This window comes from Peromyscus leucopus, chromosome 8b (assembly GCF_004664715.2).
Source record: "Peromyscus leucopus breed LL Stock chromosome 8b, UCI_PerLeu_2.1, whole genome shotgun sequence".
Lineage (NCBI taxonomy): Eukaryota > Metazoa > Chordata > Mammalia > Rodentia > Cricetidae > Peromyscus > Peromyscus leucopus.
In genome coordinates, this window is record NC_051086.1 from 42708883 (window position 1) to 42729161 (window position 20279).

Genomic DNA, 20279 nt, shown 5'->3' on the forward strand with positions numbered 1-20279 from the left:
AGCCCCAGGGACATCCTGGGAGCTGGAACGGGCACCGTTGTAGACGGGGCCTCTACCTTCCCCCATCAATGTTCTGAAGGCCCCTTACCCTCAGGCTCTTCTGTGGAAGTCTCTCTTGAGCTTGCCCTCTCTTGCTTTCAAGATGATGGAAGTCACTGTTGTCATGAGTTGAGGTTTCTGGCCAGACCAGACCACTTTGGGTTCCCAGGCCGAAAGTACCAGGGCCCCAGGGAGTGGAGGATGGAGAAGAGACCACATCTCTCTACCCTTCACCCCACCCTAGACCTGTACAAGTTTTGCCTGTACCTACCATAGCCAAGATCCCACCACCTGGTAGCCAAGTGTGCTCAGTAAACCCCAGAGTGGTCACGTGGTGGAGGGTCTCAGCCCTGTCTGTCCTCACCCCAGTCCCAATGGTACTCTGCACACCCTATGCACCCAGGTACCCTACTACCTCACCCTTCCATGCAAACAAGAGCTGAGCTTCAAGGGGAGCTGAGCCCAGGAGAGCACTCTGGGGCCCACAACCAGGGCTAGGGTCTTTCTTGTCTCCCAGGAAACAGTTTGGTGCCCTGGAGTCTGATGAGCTAGCAAAACTGAACCTGTCCTAGCCATGACAGGCTGGGTCCCCCAGTGGCTTCTCAAGGCACATCAGAGATAGCAGATGACAATCACTGGACTCTGCTCCTCCTTGCACCCCAGTGTATCTGCCCAGAGACACCCCCTACCTCAGGGGCTTACCTAGAAAGGTCCCAGTGAACCCCAGTGCAAAGAAACTGGACAGCACAAATACGATGCCCCCACCCAGGAGTGCGAGGCCCAGGAAGTAGGTGGCGTGGTTATCCAGGCCCTCCATCTTGGGCTGGCTCTTCATGGCCTGTGTGAAGCTGTGGAACAGAGGACAAGGAGAGACAGCATGTCATAACATGGTATGGTAGGTGTGCTGCCTTTCTCAGAGTTGTCAACCCTGGGGTCACACGCTCAATAACCACAGAGGCACTGCAGGCAGGGCCCAGGCTCCTGCTGCCAACCATCCTGGAGTTACATGTTCAACAACCACAGAGGCTGGGCATTGGTGGCGCACACCTTTAATCCCAGCACTTGGGAGGCAGAGGCAGGAGGATCTCTGTGAGTTCAAGCCAGCCTGGTCTACAGAGCGAGATCTAGGAAAGGCACCAAAAGCTACACAGAGAAACCCTGTCTGGAAGAAAAAAAAAATCAACAACCACAGAAACACTACAGGTAGGGCCCAGGCTCCTACATGAACTAATTATCCAGTCTTCAGTGTCCTGAGGACCAGACAAGACCAAAGGCCCAGGCTGGCCGGAGTTTTGTTGGTTTGTTTTTGTTTGTTTTATCTTTTCAATGAGAAGTCATAAATTCTGGCATATATGCAAAATATCCTAAATTTTATAAATAGGTCACTCATAAAAGCCATGGCTTTATGCACGTTAGCAGGGTTTAGTCCAAGGGCCAGCAGTTTGCACATTCCGGCGTGTCAACTTGTACTATGAAGGAGAAGCAAGCTCATAGAATGGCTTCCAGTACAGGGTACACAGCAAGCCCAGACCTGGGGCCTGAGCTTGGCATGTGCTACGTGTGGTGATGGGCACCATTCTCCTTGCACATCCAGGCCCGGGTCTGGCTGTGCCCATAGTACTGATCTGCTTGCCATAGCCCCTGACTAGGCCAAGCCACACCTGGGCAACTGGCCTAAGTTTTAAGTCCCATCAACTAGGAGAGGACTTATGTCCTCCCCTCAACTAGGCTTTGTGGCCAAGTGACTGCAGCCCTACTCAAAGGCGGAGTCTGAGCAGAGGGGCTCATGTGAACAATGGCAGTGCGGTGGCCTTGGAGGGTCAGGTTCTCTGTGGCACTTGGCACAGGAGAGGGTGCAGTGTTTAGGGAAGCAGGTCAGTGACGGGTCTGGGCCTCCCCAAGAGGAGTATGGGACTGACACAAGGAAGGTGATGAATATGCAAGTGTTCAAAAGAAGGACGTGTAAGGCAAGCACTCCTGTACAGACACATTTCCATTCTGTCCACAATCACAGTGCTCAGAGGAGACATGGAGATTTGTTGTTCACACACAACTACATATACTTCTCTCTACAGGTTCCCCCAACCCACTGATCCACCCACCCATCTGGTCGTCTGTCCATCTATCCATCCACCCACCCGCTACCCACCTACTCATCCATCCATTCATCCCTTCCTCAATCCATACACATACCCATCAATACATCCGTCCATCCTTCTCCTTCCATTCATTAACCTAGTCACTAGAGACCCAGCTACCTGCTTATCCATCCACCATCACCCAGAAGCTTGTTTGTCTTTCAGCAAAACACATCATTCACTCGCTGGAGAAGGTGGTTCCTGTATACTGTTCCTGGAACACACTAAACCTAGCCTCGTTGGAATTCTTCCTAAATCTGGTGTTCAGCACAGGCCAGGAGGCAGATAAGAAAGAAGGGAGGAGCCGGGCAGTGGTGGTGGTGGTGGTGGTGGTGGTGGTGGTGCACACCTTTAATCCCAGCACTTGGGAGGCAGAGGCAGGCGGATCTCTGTGAGTTCGAGGCCAGCCTGGTCTACAAAGGGAGTTCCAGGAAAGGTGCAAAGCTACACAGAGAAACCCTGTCTCGAAAAACAAAAAAAAAAAAAAAAAAAAAAAAAAAAAAAAAAAAAAAAAAAAAAAAAAAAAAAAAAAAAAAGGAAGGGAGGACATGGGCCCGAAACAAACACCATGACAGAGGCTGGAAGGTGACCTGCCACCAGCAATGTATGATGTCAGGGCAAACCCACAGGTGACCTGTGACCAACAATGGATAATGTCAGGGCAAACTCAGCCATCAGTTCAGCTGCCCTGGCTCAGGATTCTCCTGCAGCTCCAGGCTGAGCTGCTGAGATTTGCAATTATAGCTGCCATGGAGCTAGGAAGCATCACTCACACTCTGTTGTGAGAGGTAGCCGCACCGACAGCCCACTCTGGACAGCACAGGAACTCCACCCTGCAGCTCCTGCTGCTGAGGCCATGGAGAATTAGACTCCCAGTCTCATACCCTTCCTGCTCTCCCCCGAATGTATGTGCAGTGGGAGAGACATACAACCAGGCCTTCAGGCTGAGCTATGCGGGCTACCTGCAGATACCTGCTGGGCCACACTGCATAAGGCCCACAGCACAGAGAAGGTTGACTCTTCAGTAGGCTGAGCGACTCCAACTGCCTAGTAGCCTCTGGACTCCATCTACCTGAACGGAGGACAGAGAGCCTGTGGGGCTCTTTCTGGCCAGCCCTAAGCCATCTGTCTTGAGTTCTCAGGGACATCATCAGTGCCACATAAGAGCTGCAAACTCCTGGCAGAAAAGGGGAAGGATGCTTCGAACAGACTTGGAACCTAGTATCGGTCTTCTTTAAGACACTGCTGCTGAAGGGCAGCATCCACGGAGCAGTTCACAGCTCAGACTGCAGAGAGCGGAAGGACAGGAGCAATCTGAGGCTAACCCCATGACCAACTCTGGGAAAATGCAGAGCATGTGGGGCACTGTGCTAGCAGAGGTGATAATGTGGGTATTGAGTGAGGACCTCATGCTTCAGCTGAGATCTGCAGGAAGAATTCACATGGTGGGGTGTTACAGAAAGACTATTCCAGAATGAGGAATAATGGCCAGGGCTAGACGCCTGAGGCTCAGGAAAGAAAAAGTGCAGCACAGAGGTGTTTGGAAGGGGCTACACAATTTCACGTGCACACGCTGGGCAGAGCAGAGGGCCAAAGACTGGGGGTCCCTGTGGAGGGAGACTGCTGGAAACACTCTCTACCAGTGATTGCTGGTCCAGCTGGGAAGGAAGGAGATTGCAGACCTTGTCTGGAGCCCAGAGATCAAAGACTCAGTGCCCCTGTGCCCAAGGATGGTCCAGCCCGGCTCTGTCTGCATCACTGGTGGACTTTCCTCCAGTGGTTGGGCTAGGAGTAGGCAGAGAGGCAAAGTGCATCCCAGGTGCACACCTGCTGAGATGGTGTGTGCATGTGTGTTCGTGCGTGCGTGCGTGCGTGCGTGCGTGCGTGCGTGCGTGCGTGTGTGTGTGTGTGTGTGTGTGTGTGTGTGTGTGGTGTGTCTGTGTGGGTTTCATTCTAGCCTAGTGGCCCACACATGGAGGTACACTAGAATTGATGCCCAATTAGGTGGCTGGTTAAATGTTTTCATATGTCATGGAAGCACAGTCCAGTCCACAGGGAGAATTAACTGGAAGCAAGTGCTCTGTAACCATACTCCAGAGCAGAGTGGGGTAGCAGGAGCAATTTTCCTTCAGAGCTACTCTGTTCTGGGTATCAGTGATGAAATTCTGGGGTTTGGGTTTGCGTTCTATTTTTATGTAAACTTTATTTTATTTTATATATATGGGTGTTTTGCCTGCATGTATATGTCTGTGTACTACTTGTATGTCTGGTTCCTGTGAAAGCCAGAAGTCATACCCCCTCGAACTGGAGTTACAGATGGTTGTGAATCACCATGTGGGTGCTGAGATTTGAACCCTCATCCTCTAGAAGAACAACAAGTGCTCATAACCAGTGAGCCATCTCTCCAGCCCCTTGAGTTCTGTCTTATTGTTGTTGTTGTTGTTTTTAATAGGATTAAACCTTCATCAGCAGCGAGACTGGAGGCTGCCTGCTCTCTGCTCCTCACACCAGACCACTTAAGGTGTGCGCAGCTCCAGAGAGGCTGTCACCTGTTCCCGTGTTTCTATGGCTTCACTAGTGGGCTGCTGTTTGCAAACAGCCATGCATAGGGTGGCCTCAACTCTCCTCAGGCTTCTCTTCAGCTGCTCTTCACAGTCCAGCCAAGCCAAGTAAGACCAGGGAACAAGGCATCTGGTGGGCTTATTTTCCTAATACAGAGCACTGTAAATCAAATGCTCATCACATTATTCCCCATAGCAAGGCCCTGAGTTCATGGCTACCACACCACACTAACCAAAGCATCCTCCCAAGGTTTCCCTGAGCCCAGCAGCATCCAGGGGGACTCATTACACGGGAGGAGGCAGCAGTATGGGATAAGGCAGCCACCAGCTGGATCTGCCTCTCCTGTCCTGTGAACAAGCAGGTCCTCAGCCTCACCATGTGAAAGGTGACACATAGCACTGTCACTCAGAACTTCAGGCTGTGTTGGGACCCCAGTTGAGAGGACGGATTCAGCTCTATTTGGGTACCATTCTGGCCGGTCTTCTCCATCCTCCCTTCCTGGGATCCAGGAAACTCAACTCAGACCCCTTTTCTGCTTCTCCAGCCAAGCACGGGGACCTCCACTAAGAGAGCAGGGCAGAATGGCTTCAGCGGTTCCCTGGTGCCCAGTCTCGTTGGTCATCCACACTACCCAGGGGCCTTTCTTTAGCCTGTGGCCCCAGGAGAGGGCTGCAGCTCAGGCTGGCTGCAGTCAGGGGGCTGCTGAGGGAGGGGTTTCAGTGGATGCCTCCCAATCCAGTAGGCTCCCTCCTCACTCAAGGCACAGCCAGAAGCCAGCCAGAGCCCAGGCAGAACAAACAGTTCTTTGCTGATCGCTCCCTTGAGTCTAGACTTTGCCTTCACCTCCAAATAGCAAGTTAGCTTATCCGCCCTGGTCTCTTCTCAGACCACCAGCTAGTGCAGGCCAGCTGATACATCATGAGTCCTAGAGACTCTCCCACCACCGTGGAGTCCTGGCATTGCAAGAGGCAGACAGACTTGGCTCAAGGGCACATGTATTCTCCTCCCATGCTGCCTCAGTGAGGCACACACCATCTGGGGTCATATCATCCCAGGTGACAAGGACAACAATCAGAGGGAGCATCCAGAATCAGGGTTGGCATGTAGCTTGACAGTGCAGCACCTGCCTAGCAGTGTGGAGCCTGGGCCCCATCCTCGCACCATAAAGAGTAACAAGCACCAGGCTGACTCCGGGAGACCAAGGCAGGCCAGAACTGCAGAGACTGGCAGGACGTGGTAGCCACTGCATGGGCATAGAGCTGTCATGGGGAAAGTTTGAGAACCAGAAGGTGGCTGCACAAGGCTGGGACCACCAAGTGTCACCAAACTGCGTACCAGCTATTAGCTTGTGTGTACTTTAACATACACCCAGAACATACACCTACATATGGGTGACAGTCAGATACGTGGATACTGGGGACTAGATTAGAAGGGGTATATGGTGATATATTGTATATCCTAATAAACTTATCTGGAGATCAGAGGACAGAGCCAGCCACTAGATTAGACATGGAGGCTAGGCAGTGGTGGCACACGCCTTTAATCCCAGTACTGGGAAGCACACTCACCTTTAATCCCAGGAAGTGATGTCTGGGCAGAGAAAGGTATGTAAGACGTGAGGAAACAGGAACTCACTCTCTTGAGGCTGAGGATTTTGTAGAGGTAAGGACGTGGCTGGCTGTTCTGTTTCTCTGATCTTTCAGCTTTCACCCCAATATCTAGCTCCTTTTTTTTTTTTTTAAATTATAAGACCTTTTAAGATTTGTCTTGCAGGGATATAGCCAGAGGACCAAGGGACAGGGTCTTTCCAGTTGTCTGCTGGGAGTCCAGTGCTTGAGAAGGTGTTGAGTCCAGACACAGAAGCACCCTCCACCCACTCTTGCAGGAGTCATGCACAGCTGGGAAGTTTTTTTTCTGTGTGGCCCAAGCTGGCTTTAAACTCCTGGTTCAATCACTATTCCTGTCTCGACCTCTCAGGTAACTGGAACCACAGGCATGTACCACCAGGCTCAACTTACTGTACCATCCACTGAGTCCTCTCTTCATGGTCCTACCTGGGCCTGAGGTGGGCTGTGATATCATTTCCCTGGCTCCCCCTTCCTGGCCCTGGTGCCCCAATAAAGTCTCCTCACATGCAGCTATGCATGCCTATGAACCCAGCCTGGCTCCTGTTTTCCCACCAACACCCTCCAGGAAGAGGCTACCAATCCACTTCACAGAGGAGAAAGCTCCCAGAGGTAACCTGCTCAGGGTCGCCAGCACTAAGGGGCAGAGCTGAGGCTGACCAGGGACCTTCCCCGGGCTGGCTTTGATCTAGAGAAGGCTGTTGAGCCAAGGATGCTCGGAACACCTTCCTGTCTGTCACAGGCGAAGCATGATGTTGCTCCTGTTATGATAGTCACAGTCAAAAAGACAGGGAGCTCAGGCTGGAGGAGTACAGAAAACCTGGAGCACTCCCGAGCTGCTGGTGGGATGCAAAGTGGAACAACCACTGAAGAGAGCAGTGTGGCAGGTCCCTGAAACATTAACAGAGTGACCCTAGGGTGCAAAGCGTCACTCCTCAGAACACACCCAAAGGAACTGAGGAACTCAGATACTTGCACACCATGCCCACAGCTGTACTTCTCAAGGGAGCTCAAAGTGTCACAGGCGGATGGATGAGCAGAACTTCATTAACCCCGACAGCAGAACGTCACTAAGTCTCGTGGAGGAGAAAGTTCTGACCTGTGCTCCAGCATGAGGTCGTTATGCTGAGTGCAGTACACTGGTTACACGCCCTGATTCCTCCTACACAAAGTTCCTGGAGAAGTGACATGAAGGACAGAGGCAGAGAGGGGAACCAGGGCCAGCCCATGGGAGGGGGCTAGTGCTTAAATGGTACAGAGTTTCGGCTTTGGAAAATAAAGAGGTTCTGGAGATGACTGATGGTGGTGACAGTTATAAAACATAACCTGGTAGTGGTGGCGCAGGCCTTTAATCCCAGCGCTTGGGAAGCAGAGGCCAGCCTGGTCTACAGAAGGCACAGTTCCAGGATAGGCTCCAAAGCTACACAGAGAAACCCTGTCTTGAAAAAACAAAAAAACAAAAAAACAAAAACAAAAAACCACAACCAAAAACAAACAAACCAACACAGAACTGTTTAATGTTACTGAACTAAACCCTTGAAAATGGGTAGGGGTACAGTGCTTCCCTGAACTGTCCTTATCTGGTGGGTCACATTTAAACCTTGACCACTGTTCGGCTAGGACAGTAAGATCAGACACATTCCAAGGCTGCTCCCATGACCCAACACAGGAAGGAGACCCCAGAAGCCTCGGGGTCTGCCCACACAGCATTTCTGACAGGCATCCCACTTCCCAAGGGCCAGAGCTCTCCAACTCTCCAGCTGGTGCTGGGGTGTTCCTCAGGCTCCGCAGCTGCAGAGGAAGCAGCACAAGGGGCCTTGGTGAGCCACGGGTGAACGGGGGCCTGCTGGGAAGGAAGGCTGCTGGCCTCCAGCTCTGCATCTCTGAGCCCCAGCACTTCTCCCCTAGGGGTCCTGCATTCTGGGAAGGAAGCCCTGGCCCCGCAAGAGTCCTCAGAGAGGCAAGGAAGCTAGACATGTTGCTCATGCCTGTAATCCCAGAACTTGAGAGAGATAGGATTGCTACAAACTCAGGGCCAGCCTGGTCTATAAAGTAAGTTCCAGATAGCCTGGGCTACAGAGTAAGTCCCTGTCCCCAAACAACAAACAAAACAAACCAGAGTGAAGTTTGAGAAGCCAAGCAGAGCCAGAGCAACCAGATGACCTAACTACAACTGGGAGATTTTTTTTTTTAAGTTTTTTTTTTTTTTTTTTTTTAAGTTTTATTATTTATTAGGTATACAGTGTTCTGTCTACATGTATGCCTGCGGGCCAGAAGAGGGCACAAGATCTCACTACAGATGGTTGTGAGCCACCATGTGGTTGCTGGGAATTGAACTCAGGACCTCTGGAAGAGCAGCCAGTGCTCTTAACCTCTGAGCCATCTCTCCAGCCCCACAACTGGGAGATTTTAGAGAGTAGATTTTAGAGAGTAATCCGGGCATCAGCCAGGCTTGTCACAGCTGTGTCGTAGACCGGGTTGATCTTGCTCTGTCAGGAGACCCCATCCTAACAAAGATACTTAAGAATAAAACCCACAGAAGGACTGAATGAGGGCTACAACCCCACAGGACCAAGTGAGAGGTGTACCCAGGAAGAACTTCTCACAGCTGAGGGGAAGAAGGCCCATTTAGCACAGCACCTGGACTGGGGATAGGCAGGGCTGGCTGGAACTGTACAGGATGGATTAAGAGCTCAAATGATCTTTGAGGTTGCTAGGTTGAAAGCACCTGGGCAGGGGAATGACCTCTGACAGTATCCCTTAAGGGTTGGGATGGACATGGGCTCTCTAGGTTGTCTGAGGAGCTTAAAGATGCCTTCCTACCAGGCACCTAGTGGCACCCATTTCTAAAGAAGCCTAGGAAGGGAATAGCTGACTGGCCAAGCTCATAGAGAGCATTCCCAGACCAGACCAACTTCATCAGGTTGGAGAATAGAGAGCAGAATGGAGGACCAGTCACGTGGCATGGGGAAATCAGATGTGCAGCCTTAATCCACATTTTTACCCTGTTGTGGGGATGGACAAGGCCACCCTACAAAAGATTCTTCATGTGCCAACCCAGGATAGGTGTCAAAGGATCTGCTCCCTCTAAGGATGATGACATTTGTAGTACTTGTCCAGCCTGGAGATGTTGAGCAGCTCAATCCCTCAGAGACAGGAGGCATGGACCAGCTTCTGGCAGAGAGACAAGCTAAGTGGGACCCTTGCCCATCCCACACTCCTGATCCACACCAAGGGAAAAAAACCAAGGGTCTGCAGTTAGGGTGTCCCACTATGGGGAATATGAGTATGAGGGACCTAGGCCCATCACTCATATCCCTGCCTGGCTTCCCACACACCAGACACTGGGTGACTAGATGGCCACCTCAGAGGTGCCTTCTGCACCTACAGAGCCAAGCCAGGATAAGTGGAATGGACAGGCCAGGTGTGCGTGTCCTATCTAAGCCTCAGTGGTCGGTCCACACAGGGTACTTTTCCAGCCTCGGCGCTCTCAGCTTCTAAACTGCAAGAGCACGTCAGAAATGAGCTGCTGTCCTGCCCACCCCACCTTCTTTAGTGCCTACAGCAGTACACAGGCTTCCTCCAGCCTATGTATGCACACGGCCTGGGATGAATCCACGGGACCTGAGAAGCGGACACAAGGCTCAGAAGTAGCCATACTAGTCTTGAGCCACATCTGAACAATGGGTTCCACTGTCTTCCTGCACAGCCTGAGACCCTATGGCACAGCTCAGCTAGGCCCACTCCAGGGAGGGAGATCTATGCAGAGGCTCAGCTCCCTCGCCTTACCATCTACACCATCAACTGCTCTGGCCATTTTTCTTGATGGGGATATAAGCAAGGAGAATCTCCCCAGGTATTGTCCCTCTGCTCAAGCTGTCCCTTTCACTGGACAATGAAATGTCATATCCAAAATCCCAAGGATGCCCCTGCCAACAGAGATCCAGGTGGCTGACAATGGCCTGAGGCCTCTGGGAGCAGGTGCTCCCTGGACATTCCAACACAGAACTCCCAAACATCGGTGGACCAGCTGGCCCTCCCTCTCCTGCTGACCATGACTTTCTCATGGACGGCAGCCTTCATGGTGGCCCAGGGCTTACCAGTGGGAGCGGAGGACGTTCAGAAGCAGGATGCTGCTGCCCAGGAAATAGCAGGCTAGGTAGGGGGACCCGAAGGCCCTGCTCAACTTGCGAGTTCTCTGCTCCCACCTTGCTACCTGCATGAAGGGCCGAGAATAAGAGCGAGAGGTGAGGTGTTTGCTGGGGTACAGGAAGGGTGGAAGAAGCAGGTCTGAGTGCCCAGGCCCAGTTCCACGGAAGGTGAACGATAGGGGTGCAGCAGCTGTGGCCAGTTGGGAGTCAGCGACATCTTGGGGCTGTTCTCCACCATCCCTTGGTGTAGGCAGGTCGGGGTGGCTAACAGGCTAGCAGTCATGCCTAAATGTGGGGACTCAATTCTCAGGCTGTCTTGGGGGCTGTGTCTCCCATCTCATGCAGTTCCAAGGGCTCCTATTGTCAGAAAGAGACAAGATACCACCAACAAAGAAGCCTCAATGATGGTGGCCCCAAGCCTCTTCCTGTCACCATCAGGAACTCTCACAGGATTGTTTCAAGGGGCAAGACAAAGGAAAGGCAGGCCTTCACCCCACTGTGCTCAGTCTGGCCTCTCCCAAAGGTACAGACTGCACATGCATCATTTTTAGTCTTAGAATCCAACTAGTCACATCTCTACTCTCAATGTTAAGTAGCCAGTCAGAAGAAGAAAGGAGGCAGCTCTCTCACCTCTCTGCAGACCCCACCCCTGAGTTCTCTACACACATCCACATCCGGGTTGCTAGGGTGCCCCTCTGGGCTCCTGGTGCATTGAGCCTGACCCAGGTGCTCAGATGAACTCTCTGCTGATGCAGAGAAGGGAGGGAGGGTGGAGAGGATGCCAAAGGACAAACATACACTCTGATCGCCTAATTATGAAAGCGAGCTATCCCCCTCCGAGTCCTGAACATGAATATGTATGTGTGTGCACATGTATGTTTGTGTGTGCACATGAGCATGTCCATGTGTCCATGCACATGTATGTGCATGTGTGTGTCCGTGTATCCCTGTGTCCGTGTATGTGTGCGTGGATGGCCCTCAACTCAACTTGGAATTTTTCAGTTTTAGAACGGTGCAAAAGTCTTGTTTTGGGTGGAAGCCACACTCAAAATTTGCATTCAGTTCTTCCCAGCCTGTGACGTGTGATCTGATCCCCTCACAGCACTGAGCAGTGTCAGGGTGCAGCCCCATCAGCCATGAGAGAACTGACTGCTCCTCTACAGTGGGCTATGCAGGCAGAATTTTTTTTTGTGGGGGGGACATGTAGTCAATAAATGACATGAGCTAGTCAACAGTTTATCATAAAATAGATTACAGCAAGAGCGGCTGAGCGGGGAAACTCATTTAGATGTTTTAAATACATTCAGTGGGGTTTGTCTGTTTTTATATTTCCTACTATGTTTGCATATAAGTATGGAAACATGTACACGCACACACACACAGACACACAGACACACAGACACACAGACACACACACACACACACACACACACACACACACACAGAGGCAGGCAGGCATGCACGCACAAGTACCGCGTAAGAGATGTGGAAGTCAGAGGACAATTGTCCATTCCTTCTACCATGCTGCCTCTAGGGACTGAATTCAGGTCATCAGGCTTGGCAGCAAGTCCCTTAACTTGCTGAGCCAACTTACAAGCCCCCAGATAAGTTTTTTATTTATGGTATTTGATGTTTTCAATTTACTATGGCTCACCCTGACCAGACCCCCACCATAGGCAGTGTATATCCATTGGGGGGGTCCCAAAGCCCCCCACATTGCTGACACTGCCAGTGATTTTTATTTGCTGGAGAGACTGGGCTATTTCTCGTAGCGCTGCAGTTTCATTCCCACCATTCTGGGGCACAGGACACTAGGGACTGTCACTACATCTATCACCATCCTGGCCCGCAGTCACTGTCTGCTGCCCAGCTGACTCCCCAAACTGGCCTGCCATTTGGGGAGCTAACTGGTGGGGAGGTGCTCACCAGCTCCAGGTACTACTGATGAACTAATGGGCGTCGGGCCGCTGATTCTCCATCTCTAGCATCCCCGGAGATGCTGTCCTGGAGCCCACATAAGGGCAGGAGAGGCTCTCCCAGGCCTTCTCCTTCGTCATTTTTGGTGCACTCTCGAGGTCTCTTGGAAGGCAAACAGCCCTTAGACCTTTCTGGAAGGTACCCCTCACCTCAACCCCCTGGGATGCTGAGATCTCTCTTAGGAGGAAGAAGGATGGAGGGCCTTGGGGGGCGGGGGCAGGGATCCAAATGCCTATGGCCTAAAGCCACTTCAGCAGACTCTTTGGGACCACTCCATGTGTTTGTGTTTGGACTGAAACTCAAAAGGGTTTTTTTTTTAGTGCTACAACTTCTTTCTTTGGACCTTTCCATCACCCCACAGAAAAGCCTATACCCATCAGTACCCACCCACCCCATTTTTCTTCCCCACCCCTGGTACCCACCAGTCCGCTCTCCATCTCCAACAATTTGCCATGCCAACATTTCACATAGACCCACAGCCTTTGTGGGTGGCTTCCTGCAATTTGTGCGAAGGGTATATGGATTCGAGTCCTTGAAGCAACATTACCCTGTCCAGTCACAAGGTGGTGGACATCAGGGAATTGTCATTTTGGCTTTTTTGAATAATGCTGGCAGTGAGCACTCACGTCTAGGGCTTTTTATGGGCATGTGTTATCCTCTCTTCTGGCCATACACCCAAGTGCAATTGCTGGGATCGAATGAGGAGGGGAAGGGTGGGCTCAGCCCAGGGAACTTTGGCATGGGTGGTGGGGTTGGCAACCCTAGTTAGTGCTACTGTTGTCAGTGACACTACTATAAAGCATCAGTTGCTGTGGAGTCACTGTTCTTCTTGGTCTCAAAACAAGGCAAATGCATGGGAAATTCCCATCCACAGGTGCGGAGACAGAGACTGGGGCCTTGGAGACTTCCCCTTAGGCCCCAGCCTAGAATCCTTTCTATCCAAACACCTAATCAGCACATTTGCTTGTTGTCACTATTGCTGTGATGAAACACCATGACCAACTTGGGGAGGAAAGGATTTATTTTACTCACAGTTCCATGTAACAGTTTGTCACCCAAAGTAGCAAGGGAAGGAACTCAAGCAGGGCAGGGACCTGGAGGCAGGAGCTGATGCAGAGGCCATGGAGGGGTGCTGCTTAGTGGCTTGATCATGAGTGCTTGCTAAGCTTGCTTTCTTATGGAACCCAGGACTATCAATTCAGGGTGGCCAAACCCATAATGGACTAATCACTAATAAGAAAATCTCCCAAGCCAGATCTTATGGGAGCATTTTCTCAACTGAGGTTCTCTCTAAGATAACTGTAACCTGTGTCAAGTTGACATAGAATTAGCCAACACACTTGTGGTCACTGGATTACCCATCTCTGGTTCACTGATATTTCTTCTCCCAGTTGGTAATATTCTCAGATATAAAGTCTCAGGACATGTGGGATCGCACAATAACATCTCTATCCCTAAGGGACCCTCCCATAACCTGCATCACACAGAGGTCGTGGAATGGAGAGTCACAGCTGGGGGGACTTCCTTGAGAGAGGGAGGGAAAGAAGGAAGAAGGGGAGGAATCCCAACATTGGGTGAATGGAACCAGTGAACAAGGCATTGGGAATGGCCTAGGAAGAAGCCAAAAGGGAATGGAAGGGTTCTACTGTTGATGTGAGCTGTGGGGACATCTGTCAGGAATGAGACAGCTGTGCATTTCGAGTATGCATGCTTCACTGTATGGACAATGTACTCTAGGAAGTTCTTAGAAATCGCATCTTTGCTGGACCTGACCTCTATGGTCAGATGAGAGAGTGAGGCCGGTTGCCAATGACATGGACCCTGCAGGCCCTCCCTCATCCCCTGAAGGCAGGTCTTTTCTCCTGGCTCAATGAGGCCTTCAGTATGCACCCCTAAACATCCAAGGGTACATGGCAGGCCTGCAAAGCCCACACCGCAAGAATACTCTCATGCAGCAGGAGGGAGGCCACCCTGTAGCCAAGCAAACTAAGCCTGGAACAACCCAGACAGGCCTTGGGTCCCTGACACCAAGCTCTGCTCTGTTTCCAGCCTTTGGTGTTCTGGAGACGAGAGGAGGTACCCTTGACCACTGTGACACCTGGGCCTCCCTCACATTGCCAACTCCACCTGTCACTTAGCCTGTGACAGTAAGTGAGGAATGTACTTTTTGAACAAAATGGCACCAAAGGCCTCATAGAAAAGGGGGAAAGCAGCCAGCAAGTCCTATGAATAACCCCATCACTTGGATTCAAAAGCTGTTATTTGAGCCAATCAAATCGTAGCCTGTGAAGACTCCCAGATCCCAGGGTGACTGTTCTGCTGTCCTTTTTCTGGATGCTGAACTACACACTTCATCCAAGAGGCAAGAAAAGATGCCAGGGCTTCAGTGAAAGCTGCTGACATATTAAATCCTGCGACAGTTTAGAAGCAACCCATGAGCACTCATGAGATCATGCACCAGAGAGAGGCCCATGGATGTGATTGTCACCAGCCTGCTACCACGCTGAGTCAGCGACCTCCTTGTGTGGTGGGAGAGTCAGACCAGGTGATGGACAGGAACATTCTGGCACAAGTGTCTCTCCCACGGAGTATGAATGCTGTATCTTCCCTGGGTCTAGAGCTACCTGAGCAGGGACCTCGCTCTCTTTCTTCCAGGACCCACTCAGGTTGGGAAGGTGTTCTGGCCATAGCAACGATGCCATCCTGGCCATATCAGTAGCACATGTGTGTGCCTCTCCCTAGAAGGCCACACACCTGCCAATCTAGCCAGAAGGGATGATCCTCACTGGAAGTTTCTAGCGTTCTGTTCTTGGTTCACTAGGCACTACACCACTGGCCTCAGACAGGGGTCTTAACCAGTAGTCCATGATGAGTTTTGGTCAAATTCAAAGCACTAAACATATTTTATCCAACAATTAAACATTCTGAGTTCTCATATTAACACTCTGGCTCCCAGTCTGGGATGAAAAATCTCTATGATGAGATCACTGTAGCAGCCACTCTATGTGGCCAGCGTCTTCCCTGCTGCTCATGTATGGCGGAAGCTCACACAGCCTCCAGCAGGCTTACGGTGACCTCCCACTCCCCAAACCCTCATTTTGTAAACCGCCTGTCGTCAGACCCCGCGCAATCCATAGACCTGGTCAGTGTCCACAGGAAAGAAGACTATCTTTGGAGGCTCCTGTGGGGTCCAAAGCCATGATGTCAGAGCCAGGAGCTTTCAGACTCCCGTGGTCACCTGTCCCTGCCACACAGACCCTAGGATTGTGGGGTGTAAGAAAAGGCCCCAGGAGGCTCCAGTGCAAGCAAGTAAAGCCTGGTTATGCTGTGGGTTTGCAGCCTGTTCAGATCACGGAGTCCGTCTTTTGTTGGTTTGCTTTGTCTTTTGTTTTTTGAGACAGGGTCTCACTATGTAGCCCTGGCTGTCCTGGAACTCACTCTGTAGACCAGGCTGGCCTCAAACTCACAGAGATCCACCTGTCTCTGCTTCCATGCTGGGATTAAAGGTGTGAGCCCCATGCCTGGCCCATAAAGTCAGTCTTTCCAAATGAGGTGAGCTTGTTGAAATAACTCTATCTACAATAGTTACTGAGGGTTCCAGATCTATAAACATGCTTAGTTAGCTCAGGACCAGGCAAGTGCTTGGAGATGTTTCTATTTACTCTATTGTCACAAAGAGTCGTGTCTTCTAGGGCCCTTTTCCAGGAATGCTGACAACTCTGTCAGGGGTGGGACCAAAGAAGGTCAGGGTCTGCAGGATATCCTGTGAGTGTACTTTTAGTGCTCATAACCTAAAGCACAGAGTCAGTCTCCAGCTCAAGAAGGCTATGGGAAATACTCTCCCACAACACCCATCCATTCACTCATCTGTTCATCTACTGATACAGATCCTGCCCATTCACCTGTCAGTACATCCATACCCACCCTTCTATCCATCCATTCTCTATCTACCCACCCACCCACCCATTTATCTAACCAACTGTGCATTTACGCCCCCATGCATCCAGCTACCCACCTACCCATCCATCCATTCATATTCATGCATCATTCTACCCACACACCCAACATTTACTTGGGGGCTGTTATAGGTCAGTAACTGTTAGAAAGTAAGGTGCTTTGAAAAGCATAGCAATGGTGCTCTTGTTTTTATGCCATGGGTGTGATTAAAGCCAAACGTGCCTCATTACTGAAAACGCCAGCATGAGCTTCTCCCGCAGGGAGCCACTGGACACAGTGGAATTGACTAATGAGAGCAGGCGGGCTCTTCCAATCCAGAGAGAGCTACAAAGGCAGCAGAGCTGCTTTGGGGGACTAGATTATTTTCTGGAAGCATCCTCTTGCTTACTTTTCACAGCTCCAAAAAATCCTGGAGGTAACGGCTAGTGAGGGTAGATTTTCTTTCTTTTTTCGGGGGGAGGGTTTCGAGACAGGGTTTCTCTGTGTAGTTTTGCGCCTTAGACCAGGCTGGCCTCGAACTCACAGAGATCCGCCTGCCTCTCTGCCTCTCGAGTGCTGGAATTAAAGGTGTGCGCCACCACCGCCCGGCAAGATTTTCTTAATTTAAGGTTAATTTTTAATTTTCATTTGTGGATGTGGGTGGGTGGTGGGTGGCCAGAAGAGAGAGTTGGATCCCCTGGAACTGGAGTTGCAGGTTGTTGTAGCCACCTGATGTGGGTGCTGGGAGCTGCACTCGGGTCGTTGGAAGAGCAGCAAGTGGTCTTAACTGCTGAGCCGCCTCTCCTGCCCCAGGTGGATATTTTAAATGCCCCATTGGAAAGGGACAGGCTTCCTGTGTTTACTGAAGAACTAGCTGCCAGGCATCTAGATGGTGTCCAGCAGAACACTGAGTATGTGGGGTACTAGTTTCCGGGCTGCAGAACCAGCTCCTCTTACCCCGCCTTAGCAGGTGACTCATTGTCTCTTTGCTTTAGCTTCCCTTTCTGTAAAATGGAACTAATAACAATCTGCCCAGAGTCACTGTGAGGGATAAGGAATCACTGTGCTTGACATTCGTGGAGAATGTGTTGGGAGCATGCGCACACTGGGGGAGATGCCGCTTGTTTCGTTTTGGTCCCTGAGAGGAAGGGTGCAGTCTTCCCCCACATGGAGCAAGGTGACACTAGGTAAGAGGAGGGGATGCTCCAGAGGGCACGTGGCTCCTGTCTCCCTCACCCAGGCAGGCTCCAGAGAAACAGACTCTTAGTGGGGGATCTAGTGTTCTACTACCCATTCTTTTGGCAGATAGGCTCTAGAACGGGATTGGGTTTGGATCCCTCTGGCCCAGAGGTGTTGAAGGCACCAAGGCCACCAGGTATCCACTGTCCCAACAGTCCTAGAGGGCCGGGCCAGAAGCATGAGAAAGCTCCTCATATGTGCATGCTTCCTAGCCCAGGACAGAGGTGGGAACACCCCTGTGCATTCAGCCAGCTGAGGTGCACATCACACACACGCTGGCAGGGTCTGGACCATCACTCCTCACTCTGCCTGTGTGCTGTGACCTGGGAGCTCAGCAGCACCCAGCAGTACCCGTCATCATCTGACGAGCCAGGCAGCTCGTGGCCCAGAGAGCAAGCTCTCACCCAGGCCTCCCTGCCCAACATGCCTCCCTCCTGCACTCACGCTGATGTGGCCTTGCTCTCAGTTGCCATTCCCAACACTCAGTGCCGCCTGTCATCCAGGTACTGGCAGCCTCGCTCCTTTCTGAGGCCTATCTTTGTCTACCAGGGGACATTTTCCTCCTTGGAACTTTGAATCCTCTGAAAGTGACCGTCATGGATCCCAGCTGGTCACCTCTGATGAAATTATCTTCTGCTTCCGTGCTTCCGAAACCAGCCTGATGAGAGAGCCAGCCCCTCCCCCGTGCAGATTCACTTATGCACTGGACTGCCTGGAGAGGGTCCCAATCACATCTGGCAATCAGGGCACAAAACCCTGGCCAATCTAGTACTGGCTGCCATTTCCAGTCAGCCCACTGCTTGAGCTCACTTTCTACCTAAGGTGCTGTGGCAGGCGGCAAGGGGGCAGCCTCCTACGGTTCTGTAGTGCAGGGAGACACTGCCTCTTCCTCCCCCTCCCTAGAGAGAGGGGGGAGGGAGGGAGAAACCCCAAAGAAGAAGTCCATCCAATTGTTAATTCAATCTGGATTCTAATTTTGGCTACAGAACTGCCTGTAGCATCCTATGAAGACAGAGCCCTCTCCTGAGTCCATCAGGAAGGGGTGGGCACCCTTGAGAATGACTCTGCCAACAAGTGGGAAGGGATGCCTACACAATCATCGGAGGAACGCTCCAGGGTGTAATGTTCAGTTAAAAAGCATGCACAGAAGAATCTCAGCTGGTTTCCGTGCAGAAATTAATAGGACTAACTCCATTCAGATGGTAGGGAACCCAAGAGCCAACACAATCCTGAGAAAGAACTGGGAGAGCACCTGCTTCCTGATTTCAAACTTGTTCCTAGCAACCGTAACCACACGGTGTAGTGCTGGCACAAAAATGAACACACAGGATCCAGAAACTCCCTATGCTCATCAACTGCTTTTCCACCAGGCACCAAACCAAACAACCAGGGAAAGAGTAATAGTTCAGCAGAGTGCTGAGGCAGTGGATGGATGAGGCAGGAAGAAAATCAGTGACAATTAAGGGGCCATGGGAAGAGAATGAAGCCTGTCAGCCTGGGATCTGAGAGTCAAGAATCCTCAACACAGCTAATGAAGCCAACAGAGACAGGATTTCCTAGACACCTCAAACTAGGATGCTAGAAATAGCAAACTGCTCATCTGGGCCGAGTGTCGTGGCCTGAGTCTATGTCAGCACACCTCTCCCATCCTGAGTCTAAACAATCTGCCACCAAAGCCTCCTCACATTGTATTTACAAGAGGAGAGAGTCTATCAAATAAAAGACATGGGTAAACCAGCTCATGTATTTTGACAAATTTTGTTTAATCTTTCAACCTTGATGTAAATTACATCCTTTAAGCAATGTGACTTTAAAAGGCATAGAATCCTATATATAATTATTTTAGAAAATTTGCTAGCTCACTTTTTAAAAGATTTTTTTTATATTTTAAAGGACTTTTTATATTTTTATTTTTATGTGTATAAGTTTTTTGCCTCCATGCACCATGTGTATGCCAGAGAAGCTGGAAGAGGGCGTTGGATCACCTGGGGCTACAGTTATAGGCTGTTGTGAGCTGCCATGTGGGTGCTGGGAATCAAACCCAGGTCCTCTAGAAGCGCAGCCAGTGCTCTTAACCACTAAGCTATCTCTCCAGCCCCTATATAGTCACTGTGAAGACACCTAAGTGTGAACCTCTCTGAGAACCTACACCCTTGCCCTAAATATAGAATGTCTTTTTACCAAATAATTCTCTCCTCTCCCGTCCTCCTCCTCCCTCTAACATAGCTGCCCTTCAATCTGAAAACTGTATTTTCTCTTATCTCTACTTAATAAACTCGTTACCTTTGCTTGTCCTGGAACTCCTTTCTGTGGAGTAGTCAAGAATTCAGCTTTACCCGAGTGGAGGTTCCTGGGGAGGAGACTCCTCAGGCTGCTGAGAGCACACACCACCACTGACAAGCCACACACACACAGAATAAAGCAGGGACCCTGCCTTGCACCCCCACACATTTAGTCAAAATAATGAACTATCTGAAGATGAGACATAAACCATTAAATTCTTAGAGGGAAACAGGGATATAAAGCTTCATGATTTTGAACTAAGGGATAGTTTCCCAGAATAATTCTAAAAGTACTAGCAACTAAAGGAAATCCAAAAACAAAAAACAAAA

General features: G+C 50.8%; 1 protein-coding gene across 6 annotated transcripts in view; it reads right to left on the bottom strand.

Annotated features, from left to right (window-relative positions):
- The window catches only part of Pemt (phosphatidylethanolamine N-methyltransferase), a 94489-nt gene that overhangs the window by 5830 nt on the left and 68380 nt on the right, over window positions 1–20279 (bottom strand). For all 6 annotated transcript variants that reach the window (XM_028856513.2, XM_028856512.2, XM_028856510.2 and 3 more), the window contains 2 exons: window positions 10465–10580; window positions 742–887 (listed from right to left, as the gene is read on the bottom strand). In XM_028856513.2, the coding sequence (XP_028712346.1) occupies window positions 742–887; window positions 10465–10580 (262 nt within the window). The remainder of the gene's footprint in view (window positions 1–741; window positions 888–10464; window positions 10581–20279) is intronic.